The 14,861-nt window shown below is 45.9% G+C and overlaps 1 protein-coding gene across 4 annotated transcripts in view; it reads right to left on the minus strand.

Annotated features, from left to right (window-relative positions):
* Window positions 1-14,643, minus strand: part of MORC2 (MORC family CW-type zinc finger 2) — a 57,977-nt gene extending 43,334 nt beyond the window's left edge. For all 4 annotated transcript variants that reach the window (XM_086473987.1, XM_086473986.1, XM_086473985.1 and 1 more), the window contains exons 1-4: window positions 14,576-14,643; window positions 9,110-9,163; window positions 5,956-5,990; window positions 4,924-4,992 (exon numbers count right to left, since the gene is read on the minus strand). In XM_086473987.1, coding sequence (XP_086330113.1) covers window positions 4,924-4,992; window positions 5,956-5,990; window positions 9,110-9,163; window positions 14,576-14,637 — 220 coding nt within the window. In that variant the 5' untranslated portion in view covers window positions 14,638-14,643. The remainder of the gene's footprint in view (window positions 1-4,923; window positions 4,993-5,955; window positions 5,991-9,109; window positions 9,164-14,575) is intronic.
* Window positions 14,644-14,861: the final 218 nt, after the last annotated feature.

The following is a 14,861-nucleotide window of genomic DNA, read 5'->3' on the forward strand; positions in this document are numbered from 1 at the left end:
ATTTCAGTTGAGGAGCTGCCATTTGGCTTGACAATCAGGAGCTATCTGAGCACTCAAATTTGCCCTACTGCCTCGCTATACCCTGCTCTGTTCTCACAGCTTGCCAGAAAAATCTAGAACTGTCCAACACCAAGAACAAGACCAATGAGACTGAACAGCAACAGGACAGAGTAACACAGAGAACATGGTAATGGAACCGTTCACTTGAGTCGTTCAGCTCTTCCCTCTGTGTGAAAGCACCCAGGGATATCTGGATCCATTTAGTCATCTTCCCAGCCCACGCCCCATCCAGCCTTCTAAGCTGTCCTTCAGCATACTCAGGAAGGTCACATGCTAGTGTGAGCTCCAACAGCACGACGGCAAGTCACACAGTTATTCTTTTTAACACATCAGCTTTACGTACAATAAAAATAACACTGAATTAAAATTACCGTGCGGAAAAATAAAACGCTCCCAAGCTCTACCATTTCTGTTGAAGAAAGGTCTGTATGAACGTCGATGACATTTTCAAAATACAAAGGGAGAAAAGTCCAATAAAAGGTTTTCTGCTGACACCTCCTAAAATAAGCTTTCAGATAAGAGATCTTCAACATGTCTTTCAAACTGGTAGATCCTGCATTATGAGAAATTAAAACTCAGACCCCTCCTATAGTCAGGGACAGAAACAGAGAGGCGCCCATGTAAGGAGTTAGAATAACAGACTCTCTCCCCAGCCACTTTTGCCCATGGCGACAGGCAAACAGTGCAGGAAATGGAGGTTCTACCTGGCTGCCCTTGGTCAAGTGACTTTCAAATGCATATCGAGCTTACTATGATCGTCCAGCACTGAAGCCATGATGTGGACGCTGGAGCTAGACTCTGCATCAAAACAGTATGTCTCAGACTGCTGAAAATTAAGAAGGGCTTTTTTGAAAGTGCTAAACAAAGTTGCCCACGAATATTACATTTTGAAAACCAATGTCCTGGAAAGGGTCAAAGATAATTTACACTATTTATAATTTTAAAAAAAAAAACACAAAAAAAACCCACAAAAAAAAACCCACCAAAACAACCCCACAACATCGTTTTCAGACACTGAATGAACCACACTTTGATGCAAGCAGCAGGAGAGTCAAAGGACATAAATGATATGGTATTTGCTGTACACGATGTACGGTGCTGTGAAACACCAGTACAAGCCACAGTATGTGCCTATCTCCTTTACAGAGTATCTCAGACTACCAAAGTCAGGATAAAATCCTTCAAGATTTAGCAAAAGATCACTCAAAAGAAGCAACTTAATACTTAGCCAATACTTAAATCCCACTCTGTCACAAAATCAGCGATTTGGGAGCAACAACAGCGTAAAAGCCGCATTTAGACTGTGGCATTAGAACAGACATTTGTCACCTTCTACTCTCAAGCCAGAGACAATCATGTACTTTTCAAGACATGCAGAAAAGGTTGTAATTCCCTCATCCAAAGGCTTGTGAAGAGGCCAGTTAAATCTCTGAACTTCTTTTATGGATGGGGCTTAATTGCTTCCTTCAATTCCACTGGTAACAGACAAGTACTCACAGAAGACCTGTTCATCATCCTTGTGTTCCAGAGAATACACAGAAGATATCTGGAGTTCAAATTAAATTCCTTCATGCAGGTCACAAATCTGCGCATCAAAGATGTCAACTTTATAAGCATTACTTAATGGAACTAAATGCTTCATATCTGCACTAGTTTTGACTGGAATAGAGCTAAATTTCTTCACAGTAGCTTGGATGGGGTATGTCTGGACTGCGCTGAACAGTGTTAATAACACCAGGATGCTTTAGATCTCGCTGAGCGGTGCTTACACAGCGTCAAGGCCTTTTCTGCTCACACCACCCAACAGCGAGCAGGCTGGGGGGGCACATGGAGTTGGGAGAGGCCAAGGCCGGGCCGGCTGACCCCAGCTAACCCAGGGATATTCCAGGCCACAGAGTGCTAAATAAAACTGGGGGAAGAAGGAAGCGGGAGACATTCAGAGTGATGGTGTTTGTCTTCCCCAGTAACCATTAGTCCCGCTCTCCTGGAGATGGCTGAACAGCTGCCTGCCCACGAATTTTCTCACTTTTACCCTTCCAATTCTCTCCCCCCTCCCACCAGAGGAGGAGTGAGCAAGCAGCTGTGTGGTTACACCATAACAGTCCTTTCCGGCACCCAACGTGGGGCTCAAAGGCCTCGAGATTATGACAGATTTGACTGGAATGTACTAAATAGAATTTATAGCTGTTATTGTTTACCTATTAATTGGCAGGCTCCTGTGCTTGCCTTACTGTATATTAGAGTCTAGTGCTCATTAGTGTGTGCCATTTGCTGCTTGCTGTACTGCTCATCATCTGCCTCTGCTGTGCCTGGGAACGTTCTGCTAACAGCAATGGTGATGGGCCTGGGCTGACAAGATGACCAGGGCATCACTGTGGTTTCTGTGCTGTACTGGACATGCTGGAACTCCACTGTGACCTTCAAGTCAAAGGAGCATGACCTGTGGATGAGCCCACACAGAAGCAGGACACACCAAAGTGTCTGTGGCCACGGATAAGTCCACACCAGAGCAGGTACATCTCAAAGCACCTATGGTTATGGATGTGCCACAGTGGGCACGCCTCTGAATGGACCGATTCTGTGATTGTAGCCCAAGGATAAGGCCACGCTGGAAAAAGCACACCTCAAAGCATCTGTGACTGTAGATAAGTAAGTCCATGCTGCAGAAGGCACACCTTGAAGCATCAGTGGCTGTGAATGAGGTCATGCTGGAACACCTCAGAGCATTTGGCCATGGACAAGCCCAGGACAGAGCAGGTACACCCCTGAAGGGACTGTGGCCACAGATAAGGTCATGTTGGAGCAGGTACACTCCTGAAGGAACTGCGGCCGTGGGTAAGGCCACACTGGAAGAGGTGTGTCTCTGAAGGCATTGTGGCCCACAGATAAGACTGTGCTCAAAGCAACTAGGGCTGTGGGTAAGTCTATGAAGCAGCACATACACCCCTGAGGAGGCTGTGGCTCACAGATAAAGCTCAACTCAGACCAGCTACATCCCTAAGGGACTGCAGTCCGTGGAGAAGTCCAAGCTGGAGCAGGAGCAAGCAGAGGAGTTCATTGCAATGTTAAATCCTACAACCTGACCCAAAGGGACTGGGGTGGAAATTTTAATGGAAATATCTTTAAGTTGTTGTAACTCATTATTTGAGTTACATATTATAGTATTTACTATAGCAGAAACCCCCTGAACCAAGAGAGGATGAGCCTCACAAGAAGCAGTGACCTGACCTGGGCTTTGGTGCCTAGTAACTCCATGCAACACACCACCTCTCCTGTCTCAAGTGACCACAATAACAGATGGAGCCCAAAGTCACGGACTAAATAAACTCAATGGACATTTTACAGATATTTCAGAGGGGTAGTCCATAGATTAAGAGAATGACATCTGTGTATACATCAAAGGATGGGAAGGTGGGGGGTAGTTAATGAAGATACATCAGACAATGTGTGACTTGAGCATGATGTAAATGGTATGGAGTAAGGGGTGCAGACTGTACTGGTTTTGACTGGGATAGAGTTAAATTTCTTCATTGTAGCTTGGATGAGGCTGTGGTTTGGATTTGTGCTGAAAACAGTGTCGATAACACAGAGATGTTTTCGTTCCCGCTGAGCAGTGCTTACACAGCGTCAAGGCCTTTTCTGCTCACACCATCCAGCAGTGAGCAGGCTGGGGGTGCACAAGGAGTTGGGAGCGGACAAGGCTGGGACAGCTGACTCCAGCTAACACAGGGATATTCCAGGCCATGGGAATAACACTGGGGGAAGGAGGAAGCTGGGGACATTTGGAGCGATGGCATTTGTCTTCCCAAGTAACCGTTAGTCATGATGGAGCCCTGCTCTCCTGGAGATGGATGAACTCCTGCCTGCTGATGGGAAGCAGTGAACAAACTCCTGATTTTGCTTTGCTTGCACATACAGCTTTTGCTTTCCCTATTAAACTGCCTTTATCTCAACCCACAAGTTTTCTCACTTTTACCCTTGCAATTCTCTCCCCTATCCCACTGGGGGAGGAGCAAGCAAGCAGCTGTGTGGTGCTTAGTTGCCAGCTGGGGTTAAACCACGACAAATAGCACAAAAGGATCTTAAAGTACCAAGGGAGCAAAAATGCTAGTCGATGCTTATTTACCCATCTCCCCCACCCCCTCCAAAACCTTCCAATTTAGCCCAACTTTTCTGCCCAGTAGAAAGCTCCTCCCAGGAGGATTTACTCATCTTCAGGACACAAAGAAGGTGGTATTGGGTTGACAGTGCTGTTCAGTGATGCTAAAGCAAGGCAAGAAGGCTTTTCTCCTGCTAGATACAACATAAATATACATCAATTCTTACAATGAGGCAGAAACATTTTTTTGTTACATTCTTCGCATACTCCTAAGATTTTATATTTTCAAGTATTGATCTCAGTCACAATGTCAATGATGAAACAATGGCAAAATACTTCCAAAGCTAAGTTTTCAATTTCTGACACGGCACACTTTGTTATCAGAGCCGAGATACACTAACCGCTTGGCAGTCTCTGATGGGGAAAAGGCTTATGCCCATTGAAGCCTGTGCTTGTTCCCTTTTCTGGCTACACTATTTCCCTCTAGCCCCAAGGCCAACTTTGGTGTGCTGCAAAACCACAGGCCAGGCAGACTCAACTTTATAATGCAGCAAAACAATTTTCTTTTGGCCAGATTAGTTTTCTGCAACTGAAGAGGTGAATAGTTTGATATATGATAGGGTGCTAAAGAGCCAGTGCAGAGGCAGGAAATCGTATCCAGGCATCGAACATGCCCCTTCCAACAGAACCAAGCTGTTAATTCAGCTTAAGCTGTAACATGAAACCTCAGCTTGAAAATGCAAGTGTAATTTTCTGTCACTTACTTGAATCCATTCCCGTTCCATCATCCAAAAAACACAGCATGAATCCACCTCGCAGGTCTTCCCGTTGCTCTACAAGAGAAGAGTTATTCACTACTCCCACAAGCAAAAGTTCCATAAACGGAATCAGTGTTTACGACAGAAGTAACACAACAGGACTTTCACAATACCAACGTGGCTAAGCTAAGCGCACCAGATTTGTTACAGGATGAATAAGAACTTCTCCCGCACTTTAAACTGTATGTAAATATACGCTACAAGAGTGTATCGTAAAAGGTTTCTTAAGCATGGAGTATAAGCAGCCACTCACTTTACCTGACCTCAGGTGAAGACTGATCTAAGTGCTTGCCTGAGTTATTTGTAGAGGTACTACTTTTTGAAAGACAACAGGCACTGGGGCACAGGACAAACAGCAGAATCAGAATTATTCAGGTTGGAAAAGACCTTTAAGATCTTTGAGTCTAACCATAAACCTAACACTGCCAAGTCCACCACTAAATCATGTCCCTAAGCACCACATCTACACATCTTTTAAATACATGTAGATGGCGACTCCAACACTTCCCTGGGCAGCCTGTTCCAACGCTTGACAACCCTTCCAGTCAAGAAATTTTACCTAATGTCTAATCTAAACCTCCCCTGGCACAACTTGAGGCCATTTCCACTTGTCCTATTGCTTGTTACTTGGGAGAAGAGACAGACCCCCACCTCACTACACCCTCCTTTCAGGTAGTTGTAGAAAGTGATGAGGTCTCCCCTCAGCCTCCACTTCTCCAGACTGAACACCCCCAGTTCCCTCAGCCGCTCCTCATCAGACCTGTTCTCCAGACCCTTCACCAGCTTTGTTGCCCTTCTCTGGGCATGCTCCAGCACCTCAGTGTCTTTCTTTTAGTGAGGGGCCCAAAACCAAACACGGTATTGGGCATAAACACCCTCACTCTTATTCTACCAGATACAACACACACTTGCAGCCTAAACCCAAGTTAACTACCGACTTAACTGCTGACATGCAAGGAAGCAGCACGAGTGACTTACCAATATAAATGTCTATTCTTGTGGCATCTGCATCTCTACAAAGCAATAAAAACACAATCAGTATTCAAATGTCCAATAGAAATTATGCTAAAATACAGGCACATGCAATAATTTCCAAAATTAATTGGCCGCAGAGATCAAAGACAACAAAGGCCCCACAGTCAGCACTAATAGGCAAGTTAAAAGACACTTGTTCTACTTTTTGCCTACTTGAACGCAAACTCCAGCACAAGACATTGCTGCCACACAACTAAACCTAGCCATAGTAAGTATCACTGGCTTTTTAACAAAAGCCATAATAAGCAGGAGGTGGGGGGAATCAAATAAGCAGAGACTTCTGGGCTCTCTCCTGCATGAAACAAACAATACCTACATTTTTCTGTCAAGCTGCCTATGAAAACTTTAGTAACTCCACATAAAACTCCATCCAAATACATTCAAAGTTGTCACAGGAAACTGTGTCATTACAAGACCACCCAAGGAATCTGAACATACGTAAGTCTATGGGACCTGACAAGATGTGTCCCAGAGTCCTGAAGGAATCGGCCTATGTAGCTGCCAAGCCACTCTCTATGACATTTGAAAATCGTGGCAGGCAAGTGAAGTCCCTGGTGACTGAAAAAAGGGCAAAATTGCACCCATTTGTAAAAAGGGTTGCAAGGAGGACCCTGGGAACTACCGACCTGTCAGCCTCCCCTCTGTGCCTGGGAAGATCACGGAACAGATCCTTCTAGAAGCTCTGCTAAGGCACATGGAGGACAGGGAGCTGATTCAAGACAGCCAGCGTGGCTTCACCAACGGCAAGTCCTGCCTGACCAACCTGATGGCCTTCTGTGACGAAATGACTACACTGGTGGACAAGAGAATAGCTATGGATGTCATCTATCTGGACTCCTGTAAGGCCTTTGACATGGTCCCTCACAACATCCTTCTCTCTAAATTGGGGAGATACGGATTTCAGGAGTGGACTGTTCGATGGATAAGGAATTGGGTGGATGGTCGCATCCAGAGGGTAGTGGTCAGCTCCAAGTCCAGATTGAGATCGGTGATAAATGGTGTGCCTCAGGGGTCTGTACTGGGACCAGTGCTCTTTAATATCTTCATCAACAAAGACAATGGGACTACATGGACCCTCAGCACCTTTGCAGATGACACTAAGCTGAGTGGTGCAGTCAACATGCCTGAGGGATGGGAGGTCATCCAGAGGGACCTGGACAAGCTTGAGAAGTGGGACTGTGTGAACCTCACGAGTTCAACAAGACCTAGTACAAGGTTCTACACCTGGATCGGGGCAACTATCAGTATCAACACAGGTTGGGGGATGAAGGGATCAAGAGCAGCCCTGCCAAGGAGGACTTGGGGGTATGGGTGGATGAAAAGCTGGACTTGATCCAGCAATGTGTGCTCACAGCCCAGAAAGCCAACTGTATCCCAGCATGCAACAAGAGAAGTGTGGCCAGCAGGTCAAGGAAGGGGATTCTGTCCCTCTGCTCTGGGGAGACCCTATCTGCAATGCTGTGTCCAGGTCTGGGGCCCCCAGCACAAAAGACGATGTGGACCTGCTTGAGCAGGTCCAGAGGAGGGCCACGAGGACGATCAGAGGGACAGAACACCTCTCCCATGAAGACAGGCTGAGAGAGTTGGGGTTGTTCAGCCTGGAGGAAAAAAAGGCTCCAGGGAGACCTTAGAGCAGCATTCCCATACCTAAAGGGGGCTACAGGAAAGGTAGGCACAATCTTTTCAGCAGGGCTTGCTGCGACAGAACAAGGAGTAACTGTTTTAAACTAAAAGGGCAGATTTAGGCTAGATATAAGGAAGAATTTTTTTTTTCAATCAGGGTAACAAAGCAGTGGAACAGGCTGCCCAGAGAGGTGGTAGAAGCCCCATCCCTGGAAACATTCAAGGAGGGGTTGAACAGGGCTCTGAGCAACCTGATCTAGCTAAAGACATCCCTTCTCAGTGCAGGAGGATTGGACTAGACGACCTCTAAAGGTCCCTTCCAACCCAAACTATTCTATGATTCTATCATTTAAGTAAAGCCCTTCATATACTGTCCATCCTCCTCTGTATTTGAAAAAGCAGCAGATACAGCACTACTGCCCTCTTTTCAAAACCTATTTTTCCAATTTTTTTTTTTTTTTTTGACTTAGACCATCACATATCCTTGGTTTGCTGATCAGAAGAGTGCAGTTGCAGTGCAGTAATAAAGCCCCACTTCCCAAATGTCAAAGTCACTTTGTCTTGTCTTTGCATCTCCAGTCAAGTAGAATGGCCTCAGCCCATCGATCCAGCCTGTCCAGGTCCCTCTGCAGAGCCTTCCTGCCCTCAAGTAGATCAATGCTCCCACCCAACTTGGTGTAATCTGCAGACTTACTGAGGGTGCACTCAATTCCCTTGTCCAGATCACTGATAAAGATATTAAAACAGAACTGGCCCCAGTACTGAGCCCTGGCAAACACCACTTGTGACTGGCCACCAACTGGATTTAACTCCATTCACCACTCTTTGGGCTCGGCCATCCAGCCTGTTTTTTACCCAGCAAAGAGTAGCCCATCCAAGCCATGAGCAGCCAGTTTCTCCAGGAGAATACTGTGAGAAATGGTGTCAAAGGCTTTCCTAAAATCTAGGTAGACAAATGTGGCCTAAAACCTGTGAATTCCAAATACCAAGTCTCCTCTCAAGTGTCACAATTGCTCTAACTGTTCTTGCCCTATTTTTCAGCGTCCCGCTTCTGACTTCATTTTCATCCTAGCACCACACTTCATACCAAGAGTCAAGGATTATCTAAGTATCTCAAGAATCCCAGCTCCAGTAATTATTATTTTACCAATTTATTTAAACAAAACCACAAATTTATTTTTTCCTTAAATCTATCTTGCGTCTTCTAAGAATTTCCCTTCCAATCTGAGTTGTTCTAATATTCATTCAAACTTACCTTTTCAGGAATAATACTTTTTTTTTTTTTTTTTAGAGCTTAGATGTGGTGGTGTAAGAGGAACAAGGGAAATATTCATACTAAACTACAGCAAAATCTTACATTTTGTACTTCTCATGAAGTCTGCTAGAAGTGAAAATTGCTCAAGATCAACAAATAACATGCTAATTAAATCTTAACCCAATTTACCTTGAGAATTGGGCAGTCTCAGGTACATACCTGGCATTATCTACAAGTTCAGCAAGGGCACCAAACAAGAACTCATGCGTAGTTCTGTAATGAAACACAGAATCAGCAGGGTTACACTGACACTTAAAAAGAGAGACCTTCAAATAAACAAAAATTTCAACCACATTTTAAACAAATCCAACTGTATGTCTACAATACTAATGTCTGACACTGACAGCCAAGTGGAAACGGGCATTTCACTGTCTAGCTGAGGTACACATGCAGCGGCAGCTGCCCCGTCTGATTCAACAAACTGCTCCTCGCTATGGTCTAAAAAAAAAAAAACCATTGCATGGTCAACAGACAACAGAGAAAATTATTGACCTGATGAACCAACCTATGAACCAGTCAATGATTCATACAAATTCTTAATCATTCACCACATCGACAGGTCTCCTCAGGGCGACTAAACACTGTCTATATACAAAACAGACAGATGAGCATTACACACAAGGTCTGTCTTTCCCACGCACGTATTCACTTTGCAGAAGTTATTTCTGACAGAAAGAAGCTTCCAGATCCAGGGAGACTTCCAATAGCTGCAACTGCTCCTAATTCAAAGAAAGACAGTCTTCTGCCACCAGTGTACCACACCATCTTCCGAACTCAACGCTAAAATCATCTAGCCAGCTGCCACTTCAGCACAATCTCAAAAGCCATGTTTAGTTCCCAGCCTCTTAACTGCCACCTTTTACAAGCAGCATGCATTTGAAAGCCATGAGTTATGTGCCTCAATCTTGAAAGAAGATACATGATGAGAAAACCTTCCAGGTACTTCCCACACATAAAATATACAGCCGTCCATAACGCTAATAATCACCAAATGAATTGTCATATCCATCTTCAGTGTCATGGCACCTAACCCATCAACGCAGCTCAAGCACACCAGCTTTTGAAGTCATCACTTCCAAAGTTATCACTAGAACCACAAGAATGGAGATTTCCATCTCTGCAAGCTCCCATTTGCTTGCCATCTTGCAGAGACAAGAGACAGACGGGAAGGGTGTTTTGAAGACTACCTTGCCAATCAGAAAGCTTCCACAGAAGCTCAAACCTGGTATTCTTCCCTTTGAGCAGGATTTCCTGTGCACAGATTTCAAGTGCTCCCTCAAGTTTACCAGCACCTGCCTATTCAGCTCCACAAATCAACACCCCAGAAGTTTACTTAGGAAGTAATCCATGTCAGGAAGAACCTACAAGCAAAGGGATGCTTTAGCACTAGTAACTAAGCTCCCTTAGCAGCTTTTACTCTACAATTTAAAGAAAGTTTCAAACTAACGGAAATATGCAAATTAGATACAAATATGGATTTCCAGAGAAAGATATCTGAACAAAATAGCTGAAGACATAGCTATAGACTATAAGAGAGGCAAGAGAAAACATGATTTCCACATATCCTGACACCATACGCAACTTGAACATCTACCAAAACTGGAAACTCTTGTGCTGACATAGGCAAAGTGAAACCTTGCTACAGGCAAGTGAACTCTACTCCAGCTGTTTATCACTAACAAAAATTTATATATAGACTGTAAATATCTTCTATTCAGTAAATTAATCTCAACACTTACACAGTATCTAATTAAGGTCACAAAGTGCTTTGGCCTGACTCAATCAACTCAGCTTTAACAAAAGCCATGGTCTTGCCTCACTGTCAAAAGTGCCTGAAATACTTAACATCCACCATTATCAACTGGTGACAATTTTCCTCCACCTTCCCAAAAAAGCTTGGGATTATTCTACTTGCAACAGAAGTTTAGAAAATATGAGGCAAGCTATTGGCAAAATGGAGTCTATCAGAGCTTGCACATAACCTGGAGACACTTAAGCGTGAGCCAGATGGGCGTCAGAGGCAATACTACCATCAGTCAGAGCACTTGAACTAGAACTGTTACTGGTCACACAACTGATGAAGTGACACGTGGAAGGGGGGGATGTGTTATCAAAATCTACTGTAGTCTCAGCAACAACTCATCATGGCAGAGGCAGGCTGGCTTGGACCTTCCTACAACTTTCAACTTTCGTTCAAGACTGCTCCAGCCTTGACAAGGAACAGAACAGGGAAGTCCAGTGCTGCCAGGTTCTTGACAAAGGTCAAGTCAGACAACTCTGTAGAACATAACCAATTTCAAACAACTCTACAAACAACCATTTCGAGTAACATCCCAGGGAAGAAAAGCAGTTCTCAGAGGATCACTCTTGTTGAAGCCAGTTGGACTCCTGATCCTGCATAGCCAGACAAGTACCCAACTACTAATGAAAGATGCAAGACTTCATTTTTGCTCTTAAGGAGGCCACATCTGGGAAAAGGTTTAAGTTTGGCATCTGCATCAGGAACGAGAGCTATCTGCTCAGTACTGCATTCCGTTTCAGGCCAGAACAGAAAACATGCACAAGAAGAAATAGGAGAGTTTGGGGGGGGTGTGTGAGAAGATTTGTTGGTCTGTTATTACTAGTATTCCTCAAGTCCACCATTCAGTCATTTTGAAGTCTTTCTCTTTGAGTGACCTTCTTCCACTCCAGCTGTGTTCAACAGGGTAATTCTAGTAACAGAAGAGACCTCAACTTCAATTACAAGCTAAAGCCCACCTACTGACAGAAGACAATTTCAGCCGTTCAACTTTAACAAACTCGTTCAATTTCACATTACAAATATTCAACATATGGAAAACCAAGTTCTTTGGACTCAGGTGTGGTTTTGTGATCATCTCAATGAGTGGCTTTGGAAGTACCTTAAAAGTAGCAGCATTTAATTTAAGGAAAACCACCATGAAGGCAAGCAGGTGGCCCTGGGAAGTCAAAAAAATGGACAAGTAATTTTCACATGCTTACCCAAAGCGATCTTCATTCTAGGATCTAAAAGAACTTTCATATGGAATCATAGAATAGTTTTGGTTGGAAGGGACCTTTAAAGGTCATCTAGTCCAACCCCGCTGCAATGAGCAGGGACATCTTCAACTAGATCAGGTTGCTCAGAGCCTCATCCAGCCTGACTATTGCTATTGAAAAGATCTCCAAGTCCTCAAGTTCAGGGATCAGATCAACTGGCTTCTGTAAAGCACTTCTGACCAAGTACTCTGCATCAGACACACTAAAACCCTTCCTAAAGAAAGTCTTCAAAAAGGAGAACACAAGTCATGGTTTCCTTCTGCACCTCAACTGCTAGATGGCTGATTTTTTAACTGCAATTTAAAGAACTTCTACCTCCACGACCATGAGAACAACTTTAGCCCTGGAATGAAATTTGTTTGAGACAGTATGGTTTTCCTCAGCAAGAGAGAACAGTCCAAAAGACAAGAGTCTCCATTATCAAAGGCCCTATGCTGTTCTTGGATCAGGGTTTTTTGCTCATTTTTTTCTTAGGGGAGCAGGGGCGTTGTTTAGTTGCTATGGATTGGTTTGGGTTTGGTTGGGGTTTTTTTTGCTTTTAAAGATGACTTCCATTGTTTCCATTCCCACTCTTAGGGAAGCATTTGCTTTCTCCACAGATCCCCATGACCCCAAAAGGCTCTTCACTCATGATGGACAAAAAGCCCCGGCTTTGGCTTATTCACACACCTTCGCTGCCAGCTCCTCCTAACAATTTTGTAACGCAGTTACACATTGCAGTCATGTAGCACACCAGAAGTAGACCTGAAGCACAAGCTGAGCAGAAAGTATGGTGGCAACATGAAGTAGCTTTAATATTTAATACTTCAGGGCAGCAACACATCAGCCTTCTCTGCAGCTCAGACATTATCTTCTTATGACGATGAGTTCTAGCGTTCTGCAGGCAAACGCAAGCTGCTGACAGAGATCAGGTCTTCTAATCCGTAAAAGTGTTTTCTCAGCTGGACATGAGAATTTCACAAATTAGTGGCAGCACCAGGAATGTGACTCAGTATTGTCCAGCACCTTCAGGCACCAGCCTGTTCGCTCCACATGTGACTGCTACCAGCAGAGCCAGAGAGCAAAGCCACGGGACACAGACCCAAGGGTGACAGCATGCTGTTACCAGGTTTCTTCTCCTATACAAACCCCATTACTTTCCTGATCCTGAAAAGAAATGGATGGTGACGCTCTTGACATGTGAGTGATATTTGTCTTAGTTGCTCCTGCAGACGCATCTTGTATTACCAACAAAACTAGTCAGATCTACTCTGAAATCAAGTTGCCCGTATTTCCATGCATCAGAAGTCTTTTCTTGTGCAGCCCTTCACTCTGAGCTTGCCTTCACACATTGAAAAGGGGTAGCAAAAAGATAAGCCTGCACTTTATTTCTTCTTCTATGGATGGTAACGGTGAGAGTCGACTCTTCCACAAAACATGAGAAGACAATCTTACGCCAGTGACCACTGATGAAAATGAAGAAGTGCCAAGCGTAGTTCACATCATTCCTCCAGGGCAGCTCGGACAGAACAAGCTCTTTTTTTAAGCTCTTGAGTACATGGCACTACAAGGCTTCTGTGCAGCTGGCAGGTCTCGGATGGGTGCTCAACCCTGCTGAGCAGCATTTCCTGGTGGCGCTTCTAGTTTTCTAGACATGCACTACAAAGTAATCCACTTTAAACAAGAACACTGTATCTTCTCAGGAGATTTTATTGTAGGGGATTCATCAGTGTGGTGGTCTGGGCTCAGCTGGCAATTTAGTGCCACGTGGCTGCTCGCTCACTCATCCCACCGGGGTGGGGAGGAGAATCAGAAGAAAAAAGTTAAAAACTCACAGGTTGAAATAAGGATAGTTTAATAGGACAACACAAGGAGAGAAAAAACATTAATAACAACAACACGAATAAAATCATATATGAAATGAGTGATGCACAATGTAGTAGCTCACCACCCAGAACCAATGTCCAGCCCCTTCTGGAGCTGCAATCGCTCCTCCCCAGTTTACACACTGAACGTGACCAGACCAGTTCAGGTTAGCCGTCCTGGCTCTGCCCCCTCCCAGCTTCTTGTCAGAATTAACTCTATCCCAGCCAAACCAGGACAACCAGCCACACGCTAAACCCACAGCAGCTTCGAAAATCTGCCCAGCAGAAGAACACCACATCCCTGCCTGAAATACACCTGCACAAAATATTTGGTCACAAACGAAACAAGGCACCGTGGAGAGGTGACAGCCGCTACGGCCAAGAGAAGCGCAGCCCTACGGGCTGGGCTGACCTAGAGGCTACACCCGCCTCCTCCCGTGACCCCCGGCAGGCCTTACCGTTATTCCCTCCAAACCGCAGCCCCGCCCGGGCGCGGCCGGTCACCGGAGCCGGCGGCAGCACACGAGGCACGCTGGACGGGCGGGTCGGTGGCGCTGTGGCCGCGGGGGGTGCAGCTCTGCCCCGCCGGGCCGGCGCGGCCTCGCCCGGGCGTATCCCTACTCACTCGCCACCCAGGCGCTGCCGCGGGCAGGCAGGGGCCGCCCCGCCCCACCGCAGCCCTACCCGGCGGCCGCGGCCCGTCGCGGCGCGGCCTGGTACTCACGAGTTCGTGTGCAGGTACTCGAAGGTGAGCTGGGCCCGGTTCAAGCTGCTGTAATTGGCCATGGCGGCGGCTGCCGGGTCCCAGCTCAGGTCGTGCTCCGCGTGCGCGGCGGCCCCGCGCGCCTCGAGGCCTCCCGGCCCGCCACACCCCGCCCCCGGTCACTGCCCCTGCCAGAAGGCCAGCGCCGCGCGCGGGGTCCCCGCCGCGCCGCGGCCCCCAGCCGCTCCTGCCAGAGCCCCGCTCGCCCACCGGGCCCCCTTTGTCTCGATCGCGATCGCGCCCCGCC

This window comes from Leptosomus discolor, chromosome 16, assembly GCF_034619465.1.
Source record: "Leptosomus discolor isolate bLepDis1 chromosome 16, bLepDis1.hap2, whole genome shotgun sequence".
In the NCBI taxonomy this organism is placed as follows: domain Eukaryota; kingdom Metazoa; phylum Chordata; class Aves; order Leptosomiformes; family Leptosomidae; genus Leptosomus; species Leptosomus discolor.